We start from the raw sequence: 27,499 nt of genomic DNA, 5'->3' as shown, positions 1-27,499 counted from the left end.
TGTTTCCACTTGATATGCTCTTCAGCTAATTCCATTGGAGCCTCAATGGATATTATCATGAAAATATATGTAGCTCAGAGCATTTTGTTTTCCCTGTGAATAGTCTACAGTAGATAAGTGATAACCCACATGTCAATTTATTAATAAGAAACACATTTGTATGTCTTCACATCTTAAATTATATGATATACTATAAAATACAACAAATCAATTTGTCAACAAATAGGTTTAATATTTTCTCTTTTTAAATCTTAGATTGATTACAGAAAATGGAGCTCAGAAAATTCTGAGCTCCATTTCAATCACTCAAAACATGATATTAAAATATAGATAAATTATTCTTTATAATATATATTATAATCATTTAGATAAACTCAGAAATAAATAGTATCGTGTATCAGACTTAAAATAAATGCTTGAAAATTAAACAAACATTTTAATCATTACTTCTGCAGTCTTAAATCTCTCATTCCCATTCATTTCCTTTCTCTTGCTATCTTTCATAAAAAACATGGGAGGAGCTGGGTGAAAAATTGCAACCAAGATTCATTTAGTTCACTTTCTACCATATGGGCAATGACACAATGCAATCCTTGACTAATCATAACAATCAGCCTGTTTCAATTAGTCCACTACAAATTGAAATGGTGGACGTTTTGGAATCTATCCACTTGAAGTATTCAGTCCCTTCTGATCTTGGTACACTTATAATTAATCATGTCTCAAATTGCTTAACTATTCTATCTCAATAATATGCCCTCTATTATTTTTATTTGTTTTAAATTTCTTAGAGTCATAGAGGTGTATAGAATGGAAACAGACCCTTTGGTCCAACCCGTCCATGCCGACCAGATATCCCAACCCAATCTAGTCCCACCTGCCAGCACCCAGCCCATATCCCTCCAAACCCTTCCTATTCATATACCCATCCAAATGCCTCTTAAATGCTGCAAGTACCAGCCTCCACCACTTCCTCCAGCAGCTCATTCCATATACATACCACCCTCTGCGTGAAAAAGTTGCCCCTTAGGTCTCTTTTATATCTTTCCCCTCTCACCCTAAACCTATGCCCTGTAGTTCTGGACTCTTAATTCTAATGAACAGAAAGGCTCTGGCCTGACCAGTGCTCAGTAAAGCCAAGACAGCCTTTGATATCATCGGACGTCATGGTCACAAATGTTTATTTTATTCGTGGGAAGTGTGTGTCACTGCCTGAGCCATCGTTAGTTCCTCTTGAGAAGGTAGTTGTGAGCTGTCTTCTTGAACTTCTGCAGTATGTTTATTGTAGGTATACTGAAAAAGTTGTTAGGGAGTGAGTTCCAGGAATTTGACACAGCAATACTAAAGGAGCTGTGTCCAAAGCTGATGGTGAGTAACTTGGAGGGGAACTTGAAGGTGGTGACATTCCCATGAATCTGCTGCCCTGATAGTGGTGGTGGTTGTGGAAGGTGTTGTCTAAGGAGCCTTGGTGGATTCTGCAGTGCATCTTGTAGATTGTATACACTGCTGCTACTGAGCGTTGGTGATAGAGGGTGTGAATGTTTGTGGATGTGGGGAGTAATCTATAACCCTGCTTACTGAATTTTCTAGGCTGCCATAGTTTAGAATGCAAAATAGACAGGCAGGAGGCTGGAAGAACACAGCAGGCCAGGCAGCACTGGGAGGTGGAGAAGTCATCGTTTCGGGTGTAAACATTCTTCAGAACTGGGGTGGGAGTGGGGTGTGCTTCAGATAAAGGGGTGGTGAGGGCAGGGTGGTGAAGTGGGGATAGGTGGAGACAGGTAGAGGGTATGATCTGGTTGGTCATTGGGAATAATGAATCCAGTTGGTGGCAGGGAGCAGTGGAAGGGAGGGGGAGGGGTTGGGAAGGGAGTCTTGGGATGGGGAGGTGATTTGAAATTCAATGTTGAGTCTTCTGAGCTGTAGGCTGCCCAGGCGGGCTGCCCAGGCGAGGTATGAGGCATTGTTCCCCCAATTTGCACTATGGCTCGTTTTGGCAATGGAGGAGGCAAAGGATGGTCATGTCGGAAAGGAAATGGTTGGGGGAATTGAAATTGGCAGTGATTGGGAGGTCCGGTCGGCCTCTGCGGGCCCAGCTGCGATGCTCGGTGAACTGTTCCCTAAGTTTACGTTTGATCTCCCTGATGCAGAGAAGACCACATTGGGAGCACCTGAAGCAGTAAACTAAGTTGGAAGAGACGCAGGTGAACATCTGTCTCACCTGGAAGGACTGTTTGGGGTCCAAGATGGAGGTGAGGGGGGTAGTGTGCCAGCAGGTTTTACATCTTATCTGGGTGCTGGGGAAGGTACCTGGGGATTCGGGGGTGTTGTTGGGGAGAGTGGCAGAACCGAGGACTGTCAAAGGGAATGGTCCTTGCAGAAGGCAGAGAAGGGTAGGGAGGGGAAGATGCTCTTGGTGGTGGGGTCTAGGTGGAGCTGGCGGAGGTGTTTAAGGATGATGCATTGGATGTGGAGACTGATGGGGTGGTAGGTGAGGACAAGGGGCACTCTGTCTTTATTGTATTGGGGGGTTAGAGCAGTGGATCGAGAAATGGAGGTGGTGTAGTGGAGGGCTGTCTAGAAGACGAGGGGTAGGAAAAGCGCGTTGCTCAAAACTGATGGACATCTGGGATGCTTGAGAGTGGAATGTCTCCTTGTCCGAGCAGATGTGGCGGAGGCGGAGGAATTGTGGGAATGGGTTGGAGTTCTTAAAGGATACTGGGTGGGAGAAGGTGTAGTCCAGCTGGTTGTGGGATTCTGTGCAGTTTGCAATAAACATCCATCTGTAGACTGTCGCCAGTGAGGTCAAGAAAGGGGAGGGAGGTGTCCAAGATGGACCAAGTGAATTTGAGGGTGGGTGGAAGTTGTGGGCGGAATCGATGAACTGCCCACGTTCAGCCTGGGTGCAGGATGCAGGACTGATGCAGTTATCGATGTAACAGAAGAAGAGTTGGGGCGCAGTGCCTGTGTAGGTACTGAAGAGGGACTGTTCGATATAGCCAACAAAGAAGCAGGTGTAGCTGGGCCCATCTGGGTGCCCATGGTGACTTCCTTGATTTGGAGGAAATGGGAGGATTTAGAGGAAGTTGAGGACCAGTTTAGCGAGGCAGAGGAGGATATTGATGGAGGGGGATTGGATGGGTCTATTGGAGAGGAAGAAACAGAAGGTCTGGAGGCCATCCTTGTGGGATATGGACGTGTATAAAGAACACACGTCCATAGTAAAAATAAAGCGCTGGGAGCTGGGGCTGGGAAACTGGAAGTTGCTGTGGAGATGGAGAGCATGGTTGGTATCATGGATGTAGGTGGGAAATGCCTGAACTAAGGGGGAGAGGATGGAGTCCAGGACTGATGAGATGAGTTCGTTGAGGCAGGAGCATGTGGAGACAATTGATCGGCCAGAGTAGTTGGGCTTGTAGATCTTGGGGAGCAGGTAGAACCGGGCAGTGCGGGGCTGGGGGACTATGAGTTTGGAGGCAGTGGAGGAGAGATCACCAGAGGCAATGAGGGCAAGGACAGTGCATTTGATTTTGGCCTGTCAGGTCGCGATGGGATCACAAAAAAGGGAGAGATAGGGTAAGGTTAACCATAGTTTAGAATGTCACATTAATTGTCATTATCAATTGATAAAGAGCCTAGAAAGTTGCAGACATTAAGAAATATGAGTTGTACCTATTCACAAATTATTCACAATTATTCACAACAGTGCACTGCTCCACTGTTGTCCTCAGCAAAGACCACAAGATGTCACTGTTCTGCCCGTGTCTGTGTTGGTTTCCGCCAGGTGCTCTGGTTTCCTGCTGCAGTCCAAAGATGTGCAGGTTAGGTGGATTGGCCATGCTAAATTCTCCATAGTGTGCAGGGATGTGCAGGCCAGCTGGGTTAGCAATGGGAAATGTGGGATTAGGGGGATAGGGTGGGATGCTCTTTGGAGGGTCGGTGCAGACTCAAATGGGCCGAATGACCTCTTTATGCACAGCAGGGATTCTATGATTCTGTTTTTGTGAAAAATGTCACAAGTTTTTAAAGACACAATTTCCATATCAAGCTTTTGGTCACTCTTCCTCATTCCTTGTTTTTGACTTGACATCAGCGTTTTTTCTCACATGACTATGAAGCGCTTCCAGATTTTGTTTTTGTCACTTCAGACCTTCCCTTCAAGAATCATGTGAGGTACTGAGGACTGATTAAAAACCTGAAAGGCATGACATGGTCACTCCTTCCATGGTGGGAATTATCTTTACATGAACCAGTTGGATTGTTTGTTCTATATGGCAGGGGAATTTTAAGGATCGCACACTGACTAAGGTCCACTGATAGCCACCAAATAAGTAAATGGATTTCAACTTGTAGTTGGAGCTCTGGACTGCACTTATTAGAAAAGCCAGCAGAAATGTTTAAATACTGTACCTCCCACCTCAGAGGCAGGACTGCTACCATTCAGCCTTGCTCCTTTTAATATTCCATGCACTATTTAAATTGTAAGTTACTATACATTGCAACAGCAACCTAGTGTTGCAGACAATCCATGTAGGCTTGAATGATCTTAAAGTTAGAGAAGCTCCAAACTCCTTACAGCTGACATGGAAGAAGGCATACCAGAATGATTTTCACCCAAGCCCGACGCCATTCCTACCAGTAAGCTAAAAATCAAATGATACAGACACATCCACACTTTATGTGGCGATAAATATGGACAATACAAGTCATTGACAATAGCTGCTGTGAGCAGGCATTATGAGGCCAGCGCACCCATAGATAGAATTTTCCTATAGAAGCCTCTAGCAACACATGAAATTTCCTTTGCCTTCATTTGCATTTGTCAATGCTCTGCTGTGTCAATCTTGGCAAAGATTATCAGTAATTTGAGATGTGGTTTGGCCTAATTAAATACTTTTTGGCAAGGTTTGTGAAGGTTTGTAGCTCAGGTTGAGGTTTAGGGTGTAGGTTTGCTCACTGAGCTGTAGGTTTGATATCCAGACGTTTTATTACCTGGCTAGGTAACATCATCAGTGGTGACCTCCAAGTGAAGCAAAGCAAACAGGAAATGACATCACCACAAACCCCAGGAACCCCATCCAGGACAAACACATAAATAGAAAGCAGGAGGTCGCTTCACTTGGAGGTCACCACTGATGATGTTACCTAGCCAGGTAATGAAAAGTCTGGATATCAAATCTACAGCTCAGCGAGCAAACCTACACCCTAACTAAATACTTTCAGAAGCTTGGTTCCTCTCTCACCCTAACCACTTCCGTATTGTGAGACCAGCTTTCAGTTGTGATCATTTCACTGACACACAATTATCCAGCTTCATCTTTAATGTGCTTTTTACTCTTGCACCTGGATCCATGACAAATAATGCAATGAATTGTGTCAAAATTTCTGAGCATTTTTACACCTCAGGTGTGTTTGCAGTAGTTCTTAACCTTTTACACATAATTTGTACCAGGTTAGAAAACTTGGTCCTAAAATGTATGAAACTACAACATTTTAATTATATACTTGGCACTCAATGTGAATAATGCTGAAAAATTATCATAAAATTTCATCTCCAGGTATATGTCCACAAGCTTACATTTCCTCCAAGCAACTCTTCGAGTCTTGCTTTTTCTTCTTCTTTTGACATAATCTTTCTGGGTCAAGCATGCAAGACTGTCTCCTCCCTTTTTGATTTGTTTTTGTCAATAACCTCTTTGTCCTTCCTTGGGTTTTGAATATCTTCACAATTTGCATATCTACGAACGGTACAATAACCTTTTTGTCTGCTTTCACACAGCTGTGAAGTACCAGAGCTGTCTTTTTGATCCTCCCTCATCTTGTGTGAGGGTAAAAGTCCCTTCTCTTTAACATTTGCTTTGATCTTGGGATCATGTCCAGGCAGTTCTGTGTGGTACTGATGTCCATATTTTAACATATAATGATATAGATCTTTATATCTCTTCATCCTTGCTCAATGTGTCAAGTCACTCTGCTCTGAACTGTGTAAAATTAGGTACAAAGTTCCTATTGTATCCTTTTACTTCTCCAAAATGTAGTAGGATAGTAATAATAAAAGTCTAATAATCAGTTGCTCATCAGGGGTTGATTAACTCTGTGGGTTAGTTTATTTAACACAAAGTTAAACAAATTATCAGTTACAAAGCAATCATCACAACAACCCAACTAATCTCTGTGCTTGCAGCTCGCAGATACACCACAGACTAGTAGCTGGCAGATTCGCGTGTTGTACCCAGCATAGCACATGGAGTCGTTAATGGAGAACTCATTTAAAGGCCATGTGCATATATGGCACGACCAAGATCAAAATGAAGAAAGCTCCATCTTACTGGGTAGGTGATGGCCTAGTTGTAGGTCCAGAGACTCAGGTAATGGTGAAGGACCTGGGTTCAAATCCCATGTGAATTCCATCAATGTACACAAATACTGCTCCGCCACATTCATTTACCATCTGGCTTACTAATGCCGTTTAGGAAAGGAAACTGCTGTCCTGATCTTGCCTACATGTGATTCAGACCCACATCAATGTTGTTGATTCTTAACTGCCCTCTAGGAAAAGGCAATAAATGCTGGCTGCATCCCATGAATTAATAAAAAAAAAGTCACTGACTGTTGGATTGTGCAATGTTGGATCCTTTATTAGGCCCACTTACAAAAAAAGGGGGTGGGGTGGGGTGGGGGGGGGGGGGGGGGTGTTCATTGATGAAAACAAACTTTGAACAACTTTATTTGATTTGATTTAAACTTTATTGTCTCTGGAGTAAAGCGAGAAGTGTGTTTTGTTGCTACACACAGAGTCATCTTAGGTACGAAGGTACCTGGGTACAAAGTTTAGGTACAAATAGTAACATTGAGAAACAAAGTTAAAAGTAAAGCATTACTGTTGTTGTTAATATCGAAAAATAAAGAAAGTTAAAAGTTAACATTTGAGTCCTTCCTAGTATTAAATGGAAAAATAAAAGAATAAAGGTAAAAATTCAACAGCCTTTAAGTGTACTCTCTTCATGGGCTCAGTCTCCTCCGCTTTGGCACCACTGACCGGAAAATCTTGGGCTTCCTGCTCTCGATACTGCGGATGCCAGGGGACCTCCCTCACTGACACTTTGGGCTCACTCTAACCATAATTTAATGTAAATATTAACACAACTAATTACAAATGTAGCAAACAAATATAATTCCAGGGTGGAAGAAAATTGAATTTATAATTAAAGCACTGTTTTAACATTTCAAATCCCTAATGTATCAAATTTTAATATTACAATATCAACTCTGTGCTCAGTGTCCTTGGCAGAGTTTGCTCTGATCAGACAACAGATTGTGCCTTGGAGGTCATCTCTGCGAGAAACACAGGAGGCCTGATCTAACATGGCAGTTTCAGCCGCACTTGCTACAGATGATGGCACTGGGCTATAAATGCAGTGCATGATTTTTTGGCCTCTGTTTTCTCTGGGCCCTCTTCTCAGACAACCGAGCTTTCTGTTTCTCCTTTCGTCTTCCAATGCCTCTTTGAACAGTGAGTCTCCAGAGGTCATCACCTTCTGGCAGCATCCCCCACTTCTCTGTGTCAATATCCATCATCTTCACATCTCATTTGCAGGTGTCCTTGTAAACAGAGGTACGGATGTTCAGCAACTGACCAAGTGGCCAGTTTACCATGCAAAACATTTTTGAGTATCCAGCTGTAATCTGGTAAATGAATGTGGCAGAGCAGTATTTGTGTACGTTGATGGAATTCTCATGCTCCAGGACACGTGTGTTGGTAACCTTGTCCCACTAAGAATTGCCCAGGATTTGTTTGAAAGAGCAACGGTGGAAACTGTTCATCTTTTTCTTCTCCATAGCAGATGTTGCACAGATTGTCAATATGTAAAGGAGTCCACTGAGAAGACAGACTTGAAGACCTGAAGTTTGTTGCTCTCAGTCAGATTGCTGTCGGTCCACACTCTATAAACTCACTTTTCACAGAACAGCTGCAGCTTTTCAATGTGTGTGCTGATTCCAGCATCAAATGAGAGATACCTTGCTAGTGATAGTGGAGGCTAGATATGTCAAGCCATGCCAGAAGTGGTAGTAGAGTCAGATACATTAGGGACATTTAAGCGACTCTTGAATAGGCACATGGAAGATAGTACAATGAAGGGTACATAGGTTAGTCTGATCTTAGAGTAAGATAAAGGCTGGCACAACCTCGAGGGCCGAAGGGCCTGTACTGTTCTATGTTCTATCAACAACCTCTAGCATCACTTTGTCAATGCTAATAAGTGGCAGTATGAGAACATCCTCAAAAATAGCATTTGTCTTCAAGACATTGATGGTCAAACCAAACTCTTTATAGGCCTGAGAGACTCTATCCACTTACTGCTGAAGGTGTTCCTTGGTATGGAATGCTAGGGCAGCATTCGTGTCATTGAGCAATGCTTTGGTGAGAAATTGGTGCACCTTTGTCTAGGGCCTCAGATATGCAAAAATGAACAGATTTCTGTCAGTTCTGACGTGCAAATAGATTCCTTCTGCGTATGAACTGAAGGTCATTTGACAGCAACGAAAATAAGAATATGCCAAACACTTCCTGTGCCAGATTGTAACATTGTTTGATATCACATTCATTGATGAGAACTGACTTTAAAAATAATTTTTTTCACCAGATGTAAAGATTAATATGACCATGGCATATGCAACAAACAAATATTTTCCCAGTGCTGAAAAAAATGAAATCTATAATTAAAATCCAGTTTTATCATTTTTCCTGTCTAATGTATCAAATTTTAACATCTAACTTTCAATTTAATTCTTAGTGTACCAAGCCAGTTTCAAGAGAACATCATCCTCCTGAATCAATAAGCCTAAACAAATATTACAGAGATGTGAAATTGCTCGAGCTTAAACAATGAAACTGTCTCTAATAGCTTTGAAATGATCCATTACTTTTTTCTGAGACCTCCAGCAACAAGAAAAGATTTGTTGCTAATTGAAGGAATATTACTTGCTCACAAATAGCTAACTAATTATAGACTGATAAAAGCCTGCATATTCTCTCCCATTCATTATGCTGTGAATATAAACTGAAAATGCTGCTTTGTCACAAAGGAACTGGATCATGTTCCATCAGACTGCTTTTGTTAATGAGACATGTGCGTGCAGCAGTCTAGATGATGTAACAAATAATTTTTTAAACATTGTAATCTTTATTTAGCTCAGGGTTTTTATATATGCTCTCAGCATTTCACATTACTTGCAGTTTTGCACCAGATGTATGGACTCAGCCATTATAAATTAATTGGCAGAGGACTAATTGATATTCTGGCTAGGTTATCATATGTGGAAGTTATATTACCTCTGAGGAAACTTTCCATAACTTTTAAGTATGGATCAGGAAAACGTTATCATTACTGCATTTCTAAAAATGGGATTGCTCTTGCATCTAGACATAAAACATCATCTAAGGAATGCATGAAACAATCCTGAACGCTGGTAGCTTTCGGCATAGCATCCCTATATTCGGCCCATCAAGTCCACCCTGACCCTCTGAAGGGGATCCCATCCAAACTCACCCTCCTATCCAATTCTTGTGACCCAGCATTTCCTCTGGTTAATCCATCTAACCTGCACATCTTTGGACTGTGGGAGGAAACCAGAGCACTCAGAGGAAACCCACGCAGACACGGAGAGAAGGGGAGACAGTCACCCAAGGGTAACGTCAAACATGGGTCCCTGGCACCGTGAAGCAGCTGTGCTGATCACTGAGCCAATGTGCTGTCCATTTTATGAAGTTGAATTACCTATTGTCTGAACTTTAAGACTGGATTCACTTGTGAGCTACCTCCCAGAATAGTTTGGAATAGCTGTGTATAATGAAGTCAAATCAGGCAGTGCGACCAATTCACTGAGACTGTGACTGGCTTCCCTATCCCACTAATCACGTGCAAATATTTCTGCAAGGATGTGACCATAGTGGTCTGGTCCATTTCCTTAGCACAAGATCAGATTTGTCATTATCCTGGATGACTGTCTGAAAGAAGGAGTTGACCTGAGGCAAAACAATAGCAATGGCAAGGTGATAGAATGGAGGGAGATGGCCATTTATCCATCCATGTAGGCTGTCATTTACTCAACAATGCAGGCTTCAATTTCTTCTGAGAACTGCTGCAGCTTTCTTGATTTTTTGCATCCTCCTACCATTTAAATCTCACAGCAGCACTCTCTTCAGGACTGGGCAAGCCAGGAATTTCATCTGGATCCTGCAATGAATATTCAGTGCCTCCTGATTTAGGGGAATCATTTGGGTTAGGGGTGGAATCAAATGGTTACAAAAATCCTGCCCTTTGCTACTGCATTCTGAAGGGAGGAAGAAAGAGCACAGTAGGAAATCCAAGGTCTGCACTGATTCTCAGTAAGCATGAGCTCAAATCCCCCGATGGCAACTGGTGGAATTTATAAAGCTAGAATGAAAAGCTAATCTCAGTAGTGATGGTCATGAAATGACTGGATTGAACATTCACTATAGTTTTTTCAGGGCTGAAAATCTGCCATCCAACAGTATGACCAGGCCTACACCAACATGGTTTAATCTTAACCATGCTTGGAGGTGACCCAGCAAAATACTCAGTTGTATTAAACTGCTATTGGAAGCACAATGAGTCACAGATTCATAGAGTGGTGCAGCACAGAAATAGACCGTTCGGTCCAATTCATCCATATGGACCGGATATCCTAAATTAATCTGGTCTCATTTGCCAACACTTGGCCCATATCCCGCTAAACCCTTCCTATTCATATGCCCATCCAAATGCCTTTTAAATGTTGTAATTGTACCAGCCTCCACCACTTCCTCTGGCAGCTCATTCCATACACACTCCACCCTCTGTGTGAAAATGTTATCCCTCGGGTCATTTTTATTTCCTTCCCCACTCACCTCAAAGCTATGCCCTCTAGTTTTGGACTAGAGCTGGGAATAGACCACGCCCCTCATGATTTTATAAACCTTTATACGGTCACCCGTCAGCCTCCGGGGGAAATAGCCGCAGCATATTCAGCCTCTCCCGACAGCTCAAACTCTCCAATCCTGGCAACATCTTTGCAAACCCTTTCAAGTTTAACAACATCTTTCATATAGCAAGGAGACCAGACTGAGCACAGTATTCCAAAAGTGGCAGAGCCAATATCCTGACTGTACCTACAGCACATGGATAAGCATGAGAATTCGAGAAACAGCTTTCTGTCACTTCTGGGGCAACTAGGAATAGGCAATGAATGCTGGCCTTACCAATGATGTCCTCATATAATGACTTGTTAAACCAATGTTTTTTTACAAAGAACCATTTGATCCATCTAATATTGTGATGAGTGATGTTATTAATAATTAGAGGTTTGTTGGAGCCTATTTACAAATTTGTTGGGCATTTTCCAATTTATTGATTGTTAATCCATGACTGTCTAAAGATAACAATGCATCATTGCAAACATTTAGGTGCAAGGCAACATTAAACATTTATGTTTTCATTCGCTTTTAATAAAAAGGAAAATTTCAACTGGATAAGATTTCACGTGATACACAGCCCCAAAAACATTTACTGATCCACCCAGATCCACTTTGAATTGGAGCCAAATGTAGACGCCCAGTGTGTTTACCGAAACCAGATTTCATATATTGAATGCTTATTGCTGGCTATGCATGAGAAATTAATATTTTCTTTGCAGTTTAAAAGGACATTGACCAGAAGAAAGGAAAACTCAGATCATTGATGCATGTCTAGTGAGTGTCTTAACCTAAGTCCCCAACTTAGGTTTCCCTTTTTGTACTCTTGATGAATTAACCATATTCCAAACTCAAGGCTGAACTCCCGCTGCTGTAAAACAGCCATCCTTTGTTAGTTGCAGAATGTGGAGGAACAGGAACAACAGGTGGGCTGGACCTCCAAGAGTAGCATATGGTCCTGCAAATAATCTAGTCAGAGAAATCTTATATTAGGATGGCCTTGCCCACTCAGAAAATCTAAGTACACACCAAACTGAGGAGCAGCGTAGTGGCAATTGTCGCAGTAGGTCTGTAGCAAACTGTAATATGCTATGTACTACACAACCCTGGATTGTTGTACATCAAGGTTATTTCAAGTTTCATCCGGAAGTAAACACAGCACTAGTCAGCCTGCAGTGTGCAACTGTATCAAGCTGGCCACAGACACATTCTTTCACAACGGAATGATTTCCTCATGTTCTCTGGAAACAAGCGAGAGACTTTGCAACCATTATGGCGTTCCCAGAATTGCAGGGTGTCTTCCCATTCTCAGATGTGGTCATCAGAGTTCCTGTCAACAAGGCTGACCCCTTCACGAACTGCAAAATACTTCCTTACTGTCCTGAAGTGATTCATGGGTACTGGCCATTTTCCAGGCAGCTGTCATGATACTGACTTCCTGCAGCAGTCCAGCAATAAAGAATACATGATACGAGGACAGAAAAGGCACAAATGATTGAAGGGCTGTGTTGAGGGACAAATGTTTACCAGGTCAGGCACTTCTTCAAAAAGAGATGTGTGATTTTTTACATCTAATTGAGAGATTTTCATCCAAAAAGAAACCACATTGACAATGTGGCACTCCCCAGGCCCATGCAGAGTGCCAACCTCAATTACTCGGTTATGGCTTTGAATCAGTAACTACATCCAGGTCCTCTAGAATACATCAGTGGCATTGATCTCTACCTGCTTCCATTGCTTTCTATTACCTTTTCTTGAGAGCATCTTCGACTACTGAAGGAAAAGGCCCACTCTCCAATTATTGACGTCCTGCTTCAAGCATGACATTTGTGAACCTTGATGGCTTTTATGCTATTTCAGATCCATTCCTCAAAATACAAAGAACAGCAAAGAATAAATAAAAGATTAATAAGGAAGGGTAAATTAGACCGAGAGAAAGCTGGTTGGAAATATATAAAACAGATAGTAAGAATTTCGACAGGTATTTAAGAAGGAAAAGAGTAAACAAAGTGAGCATTGATCCTCAAGTGTGAGTGTCTTGTGAATTGGTCAGAAAATTGGGAAATAGAAGATAAATTAAGCAGATATTTTGCATAGAATCACTGCAGAAGATATAATTATAACTTCCAGAGTCAGATTGTGGAAGAGAGCAAAGAACTTGAAACCATTTCAATCACCAGGTAAAAGCACCTAATAAAAATATTAGAAGTCCCATGGCGCTGACAAGTCCCATGGCCCTGATGGGCTTCCCTTCAGGGAGTTGAAAGAATGATTTGGCTGTACAGGACATTGGTTAGGCCACTGTTGGAATATTGCGTGCAATTCTGGTCTCCTTCCTATCGGAAAGATGTTGTGAAACTTGAAAGGGTTCAGAAAAGATTTACAAGGATGTTGTCAGGGTTGGAGCATTTGAGCTATGGGGAGAGGCTGAACAGGCTGGGGCTGTTTACCCTGGAGCGTCAGAGGCTGAGGACTGACCTTATAGAGGTTTATAAAACTATGAGGGGCATGGATAGGATAAATAGACAAAGTCTTTTCTCTGGGGTCAGGGAGTCCAGAACTAGAGGACATAGGTTTAGGGTGAGAGGGGAAAGATATAAAAGAGACCTAAGGGGCAACTTTTTCACACAGAAGGTGGTACGTGTATGGAATGAGCTGCCAGAGGAAGTGGTGGAGGCTGGTACAATTTGCAACATTTAAAAAGCATTTGGATGAGAATATGAATATGAAGGGTTTGGAGGGATATAGACCAGGTGCTGGCAGATGGGACTAGATTGGGTTGGGATATCTGGTCGGCATGGACGGATTGGACTGAAGGGTCTGTTTCCATGCTGTACATCTGTATCACTCGAAGTGACTGCTGAGATAGATGTATTGGGCTCAATCTTACCATGGTTTAGAAAAATGTAATTTTTTGTCATATTTCATGGAGGGTACAGTGAGCTTTCTCACACTTTTTGATCCCAAATTCAACTCAATAACTACCTAAAAATACCCCTGTTGTGTCGCTTTTATCTAATACTTACCCAGTTCTCCCAATTTCCATAGCCGCATGTATTCATTACTGATGGATGTTCTGGGATCCTTGGCACTGGCACAGGCCTGTTAGATAAACATCTGTCACAGCGAAAATGCTGATAGCTATTACTAAGGAGGTTACATCAGGGTAATTAACAAAACTAACGCAATTAGGCAGAGTCAACATGTTGTTGTGAAAGAGAAATCAAAACTTATTGGAGTTTTTTGAGGAGATAATAAGCAATGTAGATGAAGGTGGATGTAGTGTGTTTAAGTTCCCAGAAGGCATTCGACAAGGTGCGTCATCAAAAGTTACTCCATATAATAAGGCTTCCTGCTGTAGGGGTTAACATATTAGCATGGATCGTGAATTGGTTGGCTAATAATTATAGAGAGTATGCATAAATTGGTTGTCTTTGGATGGCAAGATGTGATGAGTGGTTTACCAGAGGGGTCTGTGTTATTATTTTCAAGATATGTCAATGCGTAGTGAAGAGACTGGAACTAATGGTATTAGATTTGCTAATAGTACAAAGATAGGTAGGAAATGATGTTGTGCAGAAAACAAAGAGGGCAGCATTCTTGCAGCCCCTGAGTGACATGGACAATTGTGATTCAGTTGGGAAACATGTGGCCAGATTAGAAAAATGAGATTCTCAACATCGAGAAATGTTTGCAAGTCCATTTTAAACAGGAAATGTCACTATTGAGTGGTGAGAGACCCATTTGCATGCATTAACATCTCATTATTATGGATGTAGTTTGCTACCCTCCAATGCGTTGGAGACAAACTTGATCATGAAAGTCAGGATGGATGCTTTGCAATGCCAACTCAGCTTGCTCCTCTGGGTTTCTATCTGGGGCAACAGTTCTCAACATCTTCGGGCACCCTCCATGGGGAGTGACTGACTGAAGTCCCACCATCCTCAGAGGTTGGATTTGAACACATATAAGTCTAACCACATTTTCACAGCAAACTTCTGATTCACTGAGAATACCATTATGCGCCTTAATGCTTTGTGACAACGCACTGACACTTTTCATTGAAATGCTGCTGCCAGGCCACTTTGTGCAGGGACAGATTTCACTTCAGACTTTGCCACTTGCTCTCTTAGCACTCAGTCACTTCATGCTTATTTAGATGCTCACAGTATCTCGGCCTCGCTTTTTAGGACTTTGATGCCTCATTCAGTACTTATAGGCTGACAGTGCTTCTGTCTTGTTTTGCCTTTTAGCAGCTTGTCTGAGTTGTCAGCAGTGATCAACTAAGAGCTGGCTGTTTTGCTGTACAGCACCTTGCTCCATCACCTTACAGAGTCAAGAGTGTGTTTCTGGAAAAGTACAACAGGTCAGGCAGCATCTGAGAAGCAGGAGAATCAACATTTCTGGAATAAGCCTTATGAAGGGCTTATGCCCAAAACATCAATTCTCCTGCTCCTCGGATGCTGCCTGACCTGCTGTGATTTGCCAGCAACATACTCTCGACTCTAATCTCCAGCATCTGCAGTCCTCACTTTCTCCTAAGTAACCTTACAGTACATATCAGTGTGATAACGTGACAAACACTTTCATGTACTTCAACCAAATGGCTACAGCTCAAAGCTTAAAGAGGGTAATTGTCAGCGAACTCATGGGGATCCATTACCAGTCAGGAGGTCCCGACATGGTCAGTCATTGAGACCGCTGATCTCAGAACAGGGCCGGGAACATAGTCAGCTGGCTGAATGGAGTGGCCAGCTTCACGGGTTCCATAACATTACAGTCCCAGGGAGTGAGCCCCAGTCAGTCCTGCAGGTATTGTGTAACCTGTCTGAGGATTACAGTAAGAGTGGTGCAGAGATCAGACAAGGATCTGTTCATTTATAAGTCAGAGCTGTCCTTCCAAGTCAGTCAGGGTAAATCAAGGTGGGTTTTCAGGGTCTACCATTGTGTAGGGAACCCTGGAAAATCATTTTTAGGGATTGGAGGAAGTGTGCTGGATGCAGAAAGGGTAAAAATTGTGACTGGATGATTCAACATATAAGGGTAGCAGATAGACTATATAGACTACTTAGAAAATAGAAAAAGGTGTAGGCGCTGAAAGCCTGCTCTGCCATTCATTATGATCACCCAACTTAATAACCTGTTCCTGCTTTTCCCCCATAACCTTTGATTTCTATAGCAAATTCCTTGAAATCATTTCTTGTTTTAGCCTTGGCTGCTATCCACAGGCTTACGTCTCGCTGAGTGAAGGATTTTCTCCACATCTCAGTCCCATTTGCTGAGGCTATGACCTTTGGTTCTGGAGTCGCCCACCATTGTTCCTGCATCTATCCTGTTAAATTGTTATAGTTCTTTTGAGAATCCCCCCTGATTTTCCTGAACTCCAGCGAATAGAATTCTAACTGATTGAACCTCTCCTCATACATCAGTCTACCATTCTAAGAATTAGTCTGGTAAACCTTTGCTGCATTTTCTGTAGAGCACGAGTATCCTCACTCAGGTAAGGAGATCAAAACTGCATACAATATTCCAGGTATGGTCTCACCTAGGCCCTGTATAATCGCAGCAACACATCCCTTCTCCTGCACTCAATTTATTTTGATGATTATGCTTTAGCAGACATGGGTTACTGTGGGAGGAAGGGGTCATTGATGGTCACAACCACCCTGAGTTTAACACAGGGACCATGTATTACAATGGTTGGCATGGCTAAGCTGGAGACCTGGGACTAAAGGATCATTTTTGGAGATGAAAATTTAAGTGGAAGAGTTGGTTAGGAACATGTGAAGATTCAGAACTGGTGGGGCCAACAGTGAGTGCAAATTACGAAAGGAACAGGAAGATTTAGAAGGAGTCACCTATATTAGCAGGCTGAGCCTGCAACTTGCTGTGTCAGGTATGATCTGTGTTTCTTCCAATCTCATCTGAATTGCAAATTGGCAATGGAAGTTGAAAATGGCTGCCACCATGTCAGGAATGGGCAGAGTTAGTGTATTTTTCCTGTTTGAGAATGCGACTCTAGTTGTGAGTAATGCGATGCCCTTCAACAGGTAATTATATCAATTGCAGTACAGGTAATCAGCAAATCCTGCATGTGAGCAATGATGTGGCATACAAATCCTAGTCACAAGCAATCTTGACCATATCATTGGTCATTACTGATGAAAGACAGTCACCTCTATGAAGCAGAAGTAATCACAGGAAATCTTAAATTGCTAACCACAGACTACAATTCACAAAACCAAAGTCTCATAGGCTGCATAAGGGCATGGAGCTGATTGATTCTCACCTCAAAATGTTAGTATTTGTTAATATGGTCTTTATATGATGCTGCCTTTCATTGGTGTTGGCAGGGATGCCAAAGGTTCAGTAATCCTACCACACTTACAAAGATCTTACAAAGAGTTATGATGCCAGTCAATCATCCCTTGGCTCTTGCTTTTGTCATCCATGTCACCTCCACTACTCCTGCCAATCTCTGCACATTCCTCAGTAAAGAATTTGGATTGGATGGAACTCATCCAAAGGTTCTCTGAGAACTCAAGGGTGTGTTAGTGGACTCCTGGCAAAATGTATCCTGGAATTTGTTAGACAAGCTATGGTCCCTGAACTATGGACAATGCGAAAGGATCCAGTAAAGATTATCTTGTCTCGTATCATTATGAGGAAAATTTCTGGTATCAACTATCAATTAAAGAGGTAAAGGTTGAGATCTCCAAGACCACAGGCCACCAGTGTCTCCTTATACACAACAGGCAGCTTATTGAAAAAGCACAAGTGCTTTTCTCTCAGCTTTTGATCCTTTGATTTGATTGGGTAAACTCACTAATTGTAGATCTGCAGCTTTCTGCAAAGTCCCTCAGGACATGTAAGAACTTGCTGAACCTCAGAAATTTTCAGCAGTAAATGCACTGGTAAGTGTCAACATGAATTTACAAATGGTCCCTGTTGAAACTAATACCTGGGGATCTAGATAGAGAGAACAAAGTAAATTTGTTTTATTAGACTTTTAGACAAACTTTCAGTTGTCTTTTTCAGAAAATTAGTAGGTAATACCAATATATACAGAAAGAATAACTTGTAGTTGGTCAATGTAGTGGAGGGTTTGTGTACATACTGAGTGCCCTGGATGGAATGTTCTGATGTATGGTGCATTGCAGCATCAAGTGCCTTAGACCAACTCTTCAACATTTTCATAAAGTGTTGGTATCATCACCTCAAATATAAGATGACGGTTAAGTTAAGTTAAGATAGGTGCTCCAAACATCGAGTTAAGAGTGCTGTTAACAAATAAATTGAAATGCTGGTGGGTATAAAAATGATACAAAGTGTAGAAGTTATGAAGTCCACATCAATCAGCATATAGTGTCTTGCATGCTGCCTGGAACTTTCACTGGAGTGGTGTATAACAGACCTGGAAAGGTGTAGAGGAGGCCTACCAGAATGATGAGAACAGGGGAATAAAATACATCAGTCCCAGTATTGGAATTTTTTTTTTAGATTTTTAGATCACTTACAGTGTGGAAACAGGCCCGTCAGCCCAACAAGTCCACACCGACCCTCCGAAGAGCAACCCACCCAGACCCATTCCCCTACATTTACCCCTTCACCTAACACTACAGGCAATTTAGCATGGCCAATTCACCTGCACATCTTTGGACTGTGGGAGGAAACCAGAGAACCTGGAGGAAACCCACGCGGACACGGGGAGAATCTGCAAACTCCACACAGACAGTTGCCCAAGGCGAGAATTGAACCAGGTCTCTGGCGCTGTGAGGCAGCAGTGCTAACCACTGTGCCACCGTGCTGCCCCTCTGAACCCAAAAGACTGTCCAGCGGCCAACTGGCGCCCATGCCTCCCCCCCTCCCGGAGGTCAACCTGGAGGTCTTCTTGGACAGAAGACAATTGAAGAGGGTTCTGACTGAGGTATTTGAAATAATAGAGATATGTAGAAATGAGTCAGAGTTACCTAATTTGGGACAGGATTGTAGAAGAAGGAAACCTGACCATAAGCTGAAGATAATTAATTCAGGCAGGCTGGAATAAGTATGAGTTCACTGAGAAGATGGTTAGTTTTTTCAAATAGTTTGTTAAGGTTGGTTGGAGGGTAAGTGGCTTTCATCTTGTACAGGCCAAATTAAACATTATCTCAAGAAATGCATCAGCAGTGAGAAAAGCCTGATTGATGAATTTTTCCAGCCTTCAGATTTTCAATGTTTCTATATTCCTATAGTTGTCCTCGTTTGGGAAGAATATGTCAAGCCAAAACATGCCTCAATGGTGGAATTTGCCTTGATCGTTGGTCTTACTACTTATGCCAATGCCCAGAAGGTTTTACTGGACCCCACTGTGAAAAAGGTATCTGTTTTTCAAATTATTTCAACAGCAGTTGTTATAAACAGCATGTTGTGATGACAAATAATATCCAATATGCATTCACTATGATAGCATATTAATGCATACCATTCACTTTTTTTCAAAACAGTTCAATCTTAGTACATTGTGGTAAGTTGGATAACAGCGAGAGAGATCTAGGTATTTGTTTAAGCTGCATAAGTGATAGACATGAGTTTTCTTGACTAAATGAGATTTTTGATGGCCAATAATGTTGCCATATTCACACTAATGCAAAATTAACATGGGGAAGGGGAAAGTTCAATTTAACCCAAAGCAGAAAATAAAGGAACATTCAGTTTTCCCACTAATTGTACATATCAATCGATGTTACTCTCCATTTCCCACCAAGCAGATTAAGTTAAAAATGACCAGCTCTGGCTCTGAAGCCTTTCTGATGTTACAATTCAGGAGGCAGTTCCAAAATACTCAGATGCAGCATTGCTTGAAGTAGAACTGCAATATATTTGCAAGCCTAGTTAAGTGCTCAGAAGATCCTTGTTTTTGCACAGTTGGTGCAAAATGCTGGATGCCTAAGTAAGTCAGCCAATAACATGAAAATAACTGGACTCTTAATGATTTTCCAATGTCCAGAGTAAAGCACTAAATTTTCTCCACCATAATTCAGCTCACTGTCAATTTCATTTGCAATCAGCTGCTTCATCAGATTATGTTGATTTCTCATACTCCCACCTTCAGTATGGCCTGCAGTTTTGTTCAACTTGCATTTAATTTCTTTGTGCAAGCTATTTACTTACACTGAGCACCAAATCCAACAGTACATAACCAACTGCATCTTACTATAATCAATGCTTGTCCTGATATGGATCAGTGGTGTTATCACTGGATTAGAAAGCCTACCTATATTCTACCACAACAGATGATGAAATGTGATTTCAACAAATAACACTGAAATTAAACATTAGTCTAAGGGTGGCCATAAAACAATTGCTGTGAAACCCATCCGGGTCATTGAAGTCCTTGAGTGAAGTAAATCTGCTGCCCTAACCTGGCCTAATGTGGTTAACTCTTCACTGCCTTTTGAAATGACTTAGCAATCCTTTTCTTCAGAAATTTCTTAAAAATAAAAGCACCATAGACTTATCAGAGCATAGGGCTCTTTTCTCAGCAGAGAGAGAGAGACAGGCAGATACACATGCACACAGAACCATTGACAGTTTAACGTTGCCCCAGGTGAGGGGAGAGTTCTTTATGGTAACATTGGATAGTGTATGAATTGAACCCATGCTGTTGGCATAACTCTGCATTTCAAACTAGCTACCTGATCAACTGAGCTAACCATTTACTGTAAGGGTAAGCTTCCTCTGGATATTGTTCTTGTTACAGTCCTCCTGAAAGTGCTACCTTTCAGTTCATTAGTTAATTTGATATATTTGGCCTTAATGGTTTTCAAAGCAGTTTAAATCTGACACAAAGAACATGGGGAAATAATGCATGAACCACTGTACGGCAGCAATTCAGGATTTAGGTTTGGTTACTGCTATTTCATGTCCTAGTGAAGCTGAATTCAGGACTAGCTAGGTATTAGATATATCTTGACTACAAAATCTCAAAATACATTCCTGATGTCATGAAATTTGGAATGCCATGTGTAGCTTTGGCAACACAACTTTAGATTATTACATTCAAGTGGCTCACAGTGGAGCACAAAGAGCTTAATCCTTGGATTTCCTTCTAATACCATTGCATTCCATACCAAATGGCAGCAGCTCACAATCACCTCCTTAAGGACAACTTGTGATGGCAATAAATGCTGACCTCACCAGGGATATCTATATCCCATGGACAAATAAACAAGAAGAAGTCAATGCAGACCAGCAAGTATGAAATTGGTGACCCCATCACACACAGCTGAACTTCAGATGAGCTGAAATTTGCAGAAAGCTGAAAATGAGAATCCAACCAGGGACTATTGGAACAGCCGAGTCTGGAAGTGACAAGTCATCAATAAGGGCTTTGTTGCATAACTGCTTTAAAAGCTGTGTTGCTTTATGAACTGGATATGCTAATGAGACAAGGACCAGAATGACAACTGCCATGTGCAGTCCAGCAGAAGAATTGAGGAAGGAGATTGCACTCTTAGTTATTTGTAATGGTAAATTGTAATTTGAGCTGTTAAACCTGTATGGGCTTGCAAGTAAATTTAATCCACTGCAGTTAATCTGTGTCATTTACCATTTAACACAAGAAATATGATAGGATCCAGTCGTAAATGAGCTGAGAGAGCAATGGAAATGGGTAAGATATTTGCTTGGAAGCATTTCACTGTTTTAAAAATTCTTTAACTTATTTCCACACAAATGTAGGAATTAGAAGCAATACTAGCTTGGCCCATGGTGCCTGTTCTGACATTCAGTAAGGTCATGGCTGATCCGATTACTTTGCATTCCCATCTATCCTCAATAACTTTTCACCACCTTGTTTAATAGCATCCATGTACCACTGCATTAAAAATATTCATCAACTCTGCTTTCACTGCCTTTAGGTGAAGAGCATTCCAGAGATTCATGATCTTCAATGAGAAAATATTTCTCCTTATCTCTGTCTTAAATGGGTGACCCCTTACATTTAAATAGGGACTCTTCCTCTCGTTTCTCCCTCTAGAGGAAATTTCCTTTCCACATCCAACCTGCCAAGATTGCATGGAATTTTTTATGTTTCAATCAAGTCACCTCTTACTCTTCTAAACTGATGTGGACAATGTAGAATCCATACAGTGTGGAAGCAGGCTATTCAACCTATCAAGTCCGCACTAACCCTCCAAAGAGCAACACGCAGACCCATCCCCCTGAATTTTCCATGGTTAATCCACCTAACCTGCACATCACTGGACACTGTGGGCAATTTAGCATGGCCAAACCACCTAACCCACACATCTTTGGATTGTGGGAGGAAACTGGAGCATCAGGAGGAAACTCACGCAGACACGGGGAGAACATGCAAACTCCACACAGAGAGTCACCTGAGGGTGGAATCAAATCGAGGTCATTAGCGCTGTGAGGCAACAGTGCTAACCACTGAGCCACCAGAACACCCAGGGTTCCTCAGAAGCGAAGCCACCTCCTTTCAGAGATCAATACTGTCAAGAATCTTGTAGATACAATCTCATTGACGTGCTGTAAAACTGAAGCATAGCCTCCTTACTTTTGCATTCCATTGTCCCTCTTGTTTTATAAATACCAGCATATGTAATTATTTGGTATAGACATCAACAGACTTGTAGCAAACAGCAAGTTAATAAGAAGTGGGGAAAGCGATGATAACAATAATATGTTGTTACCTTTCAAGGAAGAGCATGGGACAGACACGATGGGTAGAATATCCTCCTGTGTTGCAGAGCGTGAATACAGATGGTTACGCCTGTAGTTCACTGGTAGATGTTTTGACAATATATGGGCAGTAGGGACTGTAAACTGCACAGGCAAGTCTCAGAACAGGAGGTTAGTTTGTATAAGTCTGGGGGTTCACAGAACAAACATTGACACCACAGGTATGCAAGCAGCTAGAGTGTGAATGTACATTTCTACGTCCTGGAAAAGTGACATAAGGACCCAAAGATAACTAGAAAATGTGACCTGAGCATCAAATCTGTGTTAATGTGTGTACGCTTTGATTTTGAGAGAGTATGAGTTTTGCTGGGGTGTTTGTCATTATGGTTATATGCCCACTTATGATGCATTTAACTATTTGTTATCTTACTGGGGAATATCTATTTCCCCAGATACAGCAATAAATTTCAATGGACAATTTCATCTTGATTATTTCATCAAAGAAAGTTATAAACGTGATCAACTATTAAAAAACCACATAAAGAGAAAACAAAACCAAAAAGAAGATAAAGACAGCGTGAGCATTGAAATACAGTTCAGAACAGACTCATCAGAAGGAATTCTGCTTCATATACAAGGAAGTATAAATTATACCACAGTCAAGGTAAATTTGCTTTTCATATTGTAATCAATAAAATTAACTAAATAATAAATAATTTCCTTCAGAGATTTTCATTGCTGATGAACTCGCATTACGTGTACTAAGTGCTATTAATGAATTACAACATAATCCTTCTCAGCTGCATCCATGTCTAAAAGCCTTTTTAACATAATTTAGTTTAACAATCTGGTGTCACATTTGTTCCAAATGCATAACAACAACAATGACTTACATTTATGTCACGTCAGAGGCACAACCATAATGAAAGAAGTAGAGTTTGGAGTGAGAACAAAAGGCTTGATCAAAGAGGCCGGTTTCGAGGAAAGCGTTAAGTAAAGAGAGGGATTTAATAAAAGTCGAGAAAGCGTATCCAGAGTATGGGGTTTAGATGATGGAAGACATAATTTATGTGTTGAAAAAGATTTGGATAATCCTGCAGGAAAGATTGTAGTGCTGGAGGAATTTACAAAGATGAGTAAGTAGAAGGATTCTTGATCAGTAGGGAAATCAAGTGTTATGAAAGAGGAGGTGAGAAAGTGCATGGGATGAATGTAAGAACAGCCATGATCCCATTGAATAGGGGAGCAGACTTGAGGGGGCAAATGGCCTACACCTGTTACTATTACTTATAGTCTTAAAGATGAGGGCATGACAGAATTCAAACATCAAAAATATTTATATTAGAAGCATTGGGGGACTGGGGTCAGGAACAATGAGTGATGGATGCATAGTGCTTGCTTCAGACTTCAAGATGATGACAAAGATTTGAAGTTCCCGATCTCACTATAGCTACTGAATCATCTATAATAGACTCCCTTTGCCCTTGCAACACAACCTCTGGATTTCTAAAGATCTGGCCTTGACCTTTCCTGTTTCTCATTCAGATGCAACCACTGAGAGACACTATCCAACTTATAATCTCAGGTTCTGCATGTACACAACTGACACCTGATTCTACCTCACCACCATCTCAAACAACTCCTCCATTGCTTTCATGTTTATCTGACCTCCAGTCCTGGTTGAGACAATATTAGGTATTCACAAGAATTAAGCCATTGCCATGTCCCCACCACCATCTAAACTCTGTTACCACAGATTCCACCCTATTCCCTGTGATATGAAGCTTGACATCCAACTTCAACCTGTACTGAGCTTCCAGGGGAAGGACTGTGTAATACCTTCAGGCTGCCTTAGCTGCATACCTATTCAGCTTAATGCGCTCATTGGTCCTATCTCGAAATTAAGACCTTCTACTTCCACTAAGGGGTCAGTTAGCTCAGTTGGTTTGCAATGGAGAATAACACGTGCAGCGTGGGTTCAGTTCCTGCACCAGCTGAGATTACTGTGAAGTACTGTCCTTCTCAAGCTCATCCCTCACCTGAGGCATGGTGATCCTCAGGTAAACCACCACGAGTCCTTCTCCCTAAAGAGACAGCAACCCTATAGTATGGTGCTTTTACCTTTATTTGCCTCAGGCCAATTGCTGCTGAAACCCTCAAACGTTATTTTTAATGAAACCTGTGAGTCTCCATTTGCTTTATTTATTGTGAAGATTTGATTTTTTTGTTTGGAATATAGGAACATAGAAGCAGAAGTGGGCTATTCAGCCCATCCAGCTTGCTCCACTATTTAACACCGTCATGACTGAACAGACATTTCAATCCCTTTTACCCACACAATTCCCATTGATAACCAAATATCCATCAACCTCTACTTTAGACATCCTGAAAGCATCCATGGCCCTCTGGGGTAGAGAATTCCAAAGATTCACAACCCTCTGAGTGAAAAGAAACAAATTCTCCTCAACTCAATCCTTTTTTTAAAATTATGTGTTCTGGTTGGGGAGTCTAGTAGATCCTACTTGCATCTACCCTGGCTGTCCCTTAAAATATTGCGTGGGTTTCAATGAGATTACCTCTCAATCTTTGAAATTCTAGAGAATGCAAGTCCAGTTTTCCCATTCCCTCTTCGCAGGATAGGATCACTGGAACAATTCTGGTGAACCCTTGTTGTGTTCCCTTAATGGTAAAAATATTCTCTTGAAGTAAGGAGAGATCAAAACTCAACACAGTACTCCAGGTAAGCATACCCAAGATTCTATACAGTTAAAGCAACACTTCACCACTCCTGTATTTTCCAATGTGTTTAAACCGTATCTTTTGTTGTTCACTGCGATGATGAGATTCAAAAAAGTCTGTTAGTCATAAGCGTTAAAGTATCCAGTTGGATCAGGCAGCTTCAAGTGGCCAAAAGCTGGAAATTGTGTCTAGATATTAACTGTTTTGTAGATAAGAAGTTATATCTGGTTTCCTTTGCCTGCTGTGGGATTGTATCTCTAGTGTGTGTGCCTTTTCTTCCTTGTCAGGCTCCTTGTCTGAAAGTCAGCCTGCTTGACAGGCTTGCCTTCCAGTCAGAGAGCAAGGACTCCAAACAGTAGTAGACTTCATCTATGACCACAGGATGTCTGACTTCTGACCTGGGGATCATTGTATCAGTGAGTAACAAACACAGAGAAAATGCTGAACAACTCAGCATGTCTGGCAGTACCTGTGGAGAGAGGAGTAAGGTTAACTTTCAAGTCTGATGTGTCTCTTCTTCAGACCTCTTCAGAAACTAAAATTAAAAGTAAATGAGAGTACTTCCATTTTCCAGTCATGAACCAGAAAAGCAATGAACTCAGAGGGGTGTGCTCCATTATCTGAAGGAGTATAATTGGCATTAATTACTTCTTATGGTAACACACCGAGACACAAATAAAGTTCTACTATTAAAAACAAAACTAAAGACACTTGAAATTTAATGTTGCCTTTTATTTTCAGATTATGGAGGGGCGGATAAACTACATTTCCGATGCTAGCTCAGTCGGCTACATTAAGCACCGTTTGAATATCTCCATTTCTGATAGCAAATGGCATACTTTCAAAATGGAGAGTAATGACTCAGTCACTACACTCATGCTTGACAAAAAACACATCAAAAGCATCACGCATCCCACTCAGTGGGTGGGTGGGATTGAGATCTCCACCTTATCTTTGGGGCAGGCACCGTTACTGCAGTTTGGCAATCCAAATGAACAAGGTAAAGTGTTGTTGATATAATGCAATGGATTTTTTAAAAATAAACTACATATGATGTCAACAACAAAACAACTTAAGTCCTTTTGCTAAAAAGCAATACTCACTTAGAACAACTTAACTTGTTATTTGTGAGATCTTGCATCTCCCTCACTGGGAGAATTAAATATGTATTTGCATTATATGTATAGGGAGTTTTATTTTGAAAAGCCATGTTGTTTTACTTACTTTTAATGAGTGTAATAGCAAGTAAAAAAAGACTGCTTTAATGATGTGCATTGTATCATATTATTTGTCTGCAAAATGGACGAGCTAGAAGCTCAAAAAGTTAATTAAGAGGCATGTTTGACTTTTACATATCAATTGATTATGACTGTAAGATGATCTGCATTACTCTATGATCTATTGTCAAATAGAAAACAAAGTACCTGTTCAAATGGACAATGAACGCTATTTGCAGCTCAAAACCAACCATTACATTTCCACACATGTGATGGACGACTGAATTAGGTCAAGTTAACACTGGCAGATTAAATCAGGTGGTACCTGTGAAGCAATGAACACCAACATGCATTAATTGGTCTAAAAGCCTGGTTTTTATGCTGTAAATCCGGTGCTCTTCACATGCTAAGATTTTTCAAAGTACTTAACTTGAGCAAATCAAAACTCAGAGATTTGGGGAGAAGCAAAAAGCAAAAGATTTCAAAAGTAGGGAGGGAGACAGAAAATGAGATCAGGACATTGACAGTGATAATGTAATGACTGAACAAACTGTAATTGAGGAAAAGAGAAAGCTAGTATAGGAGGAGGGATGGATCAACCAGAATCCATAAGATAGGGGAAGATAACATCAGGGATTGATTTGAAAGTGAGCACAAGAATTTTGAATTGGTAGGTAAAGGGGAGCCAATGGAACTTGGAGGGCATATGATAGATGGAAATCACGAACTTTGTGCATGTGGGCAAATTTTGGATCAGCTGTAGCTTTTTATCATTGAGGCAGAGAAAGCATGTCCAAGCACATTAGTGATGTCAAAACTTTAACAGATAATCTCTTGTGCAGTGGCAGCATGTGGGGAGATGGTGTTAGAAAAAAAGACAGAA

At 41.3% G+C, this 27,499-nt stretch overlaps 1 protein-coding gene across 1 annotated transcript in view; it reads left to right on the top strand.

Moving 5' to 3' along the window:
• The window catches only part of LOC122550779 (protocadherin Fat 4), a 161,829-nt gene that overhangs the window by 112,737 nt on the left and 21,593 nt on the right, over positions 1-27,499 (top strand). Inside the window, exons 13-15 of the mRNA XM_043692032.2 lie at positions 19,210-19,334; positions 23,113-23,324; positions 26,141-26,399. Of these exons, the coding sequence (XP_043547967.2) occupies positions 19,210-19,334; positions 23,113-23,324; positions 26,141-26,399 (596 nt within the window). The remainder of the gene's footprint in view (positions 1-19,209; positions 19,335-23,112; positions 23,325-26,140; positions 26,400-27,499) is intronic.

The sequence above is a fragment of the Chiloscyllium plagiosum genome, unplaced genomic scaffold (assembly GCF_037043375.1).
Source record: "Chiloscyllium plagiosum isolate Xiang-an unplaced genomic scaffold, Cpla_swu_hap1 HiC_scaffold_6, whole genome shotgun sequence".
Classification (NCBI taxonomy): domain Eukaryota; kingdom Metazoa; phylum Chordata; class Chondrichthyes; order Orectolobiformes; family Hemiscylliidae; genus Chiloscyllium; species Chiloscyllium plagiosum.
Note: the sequence above shows the minus strand (reverse complement) of the source record. Positions and strands in the feature narration are given on the sequence as shown.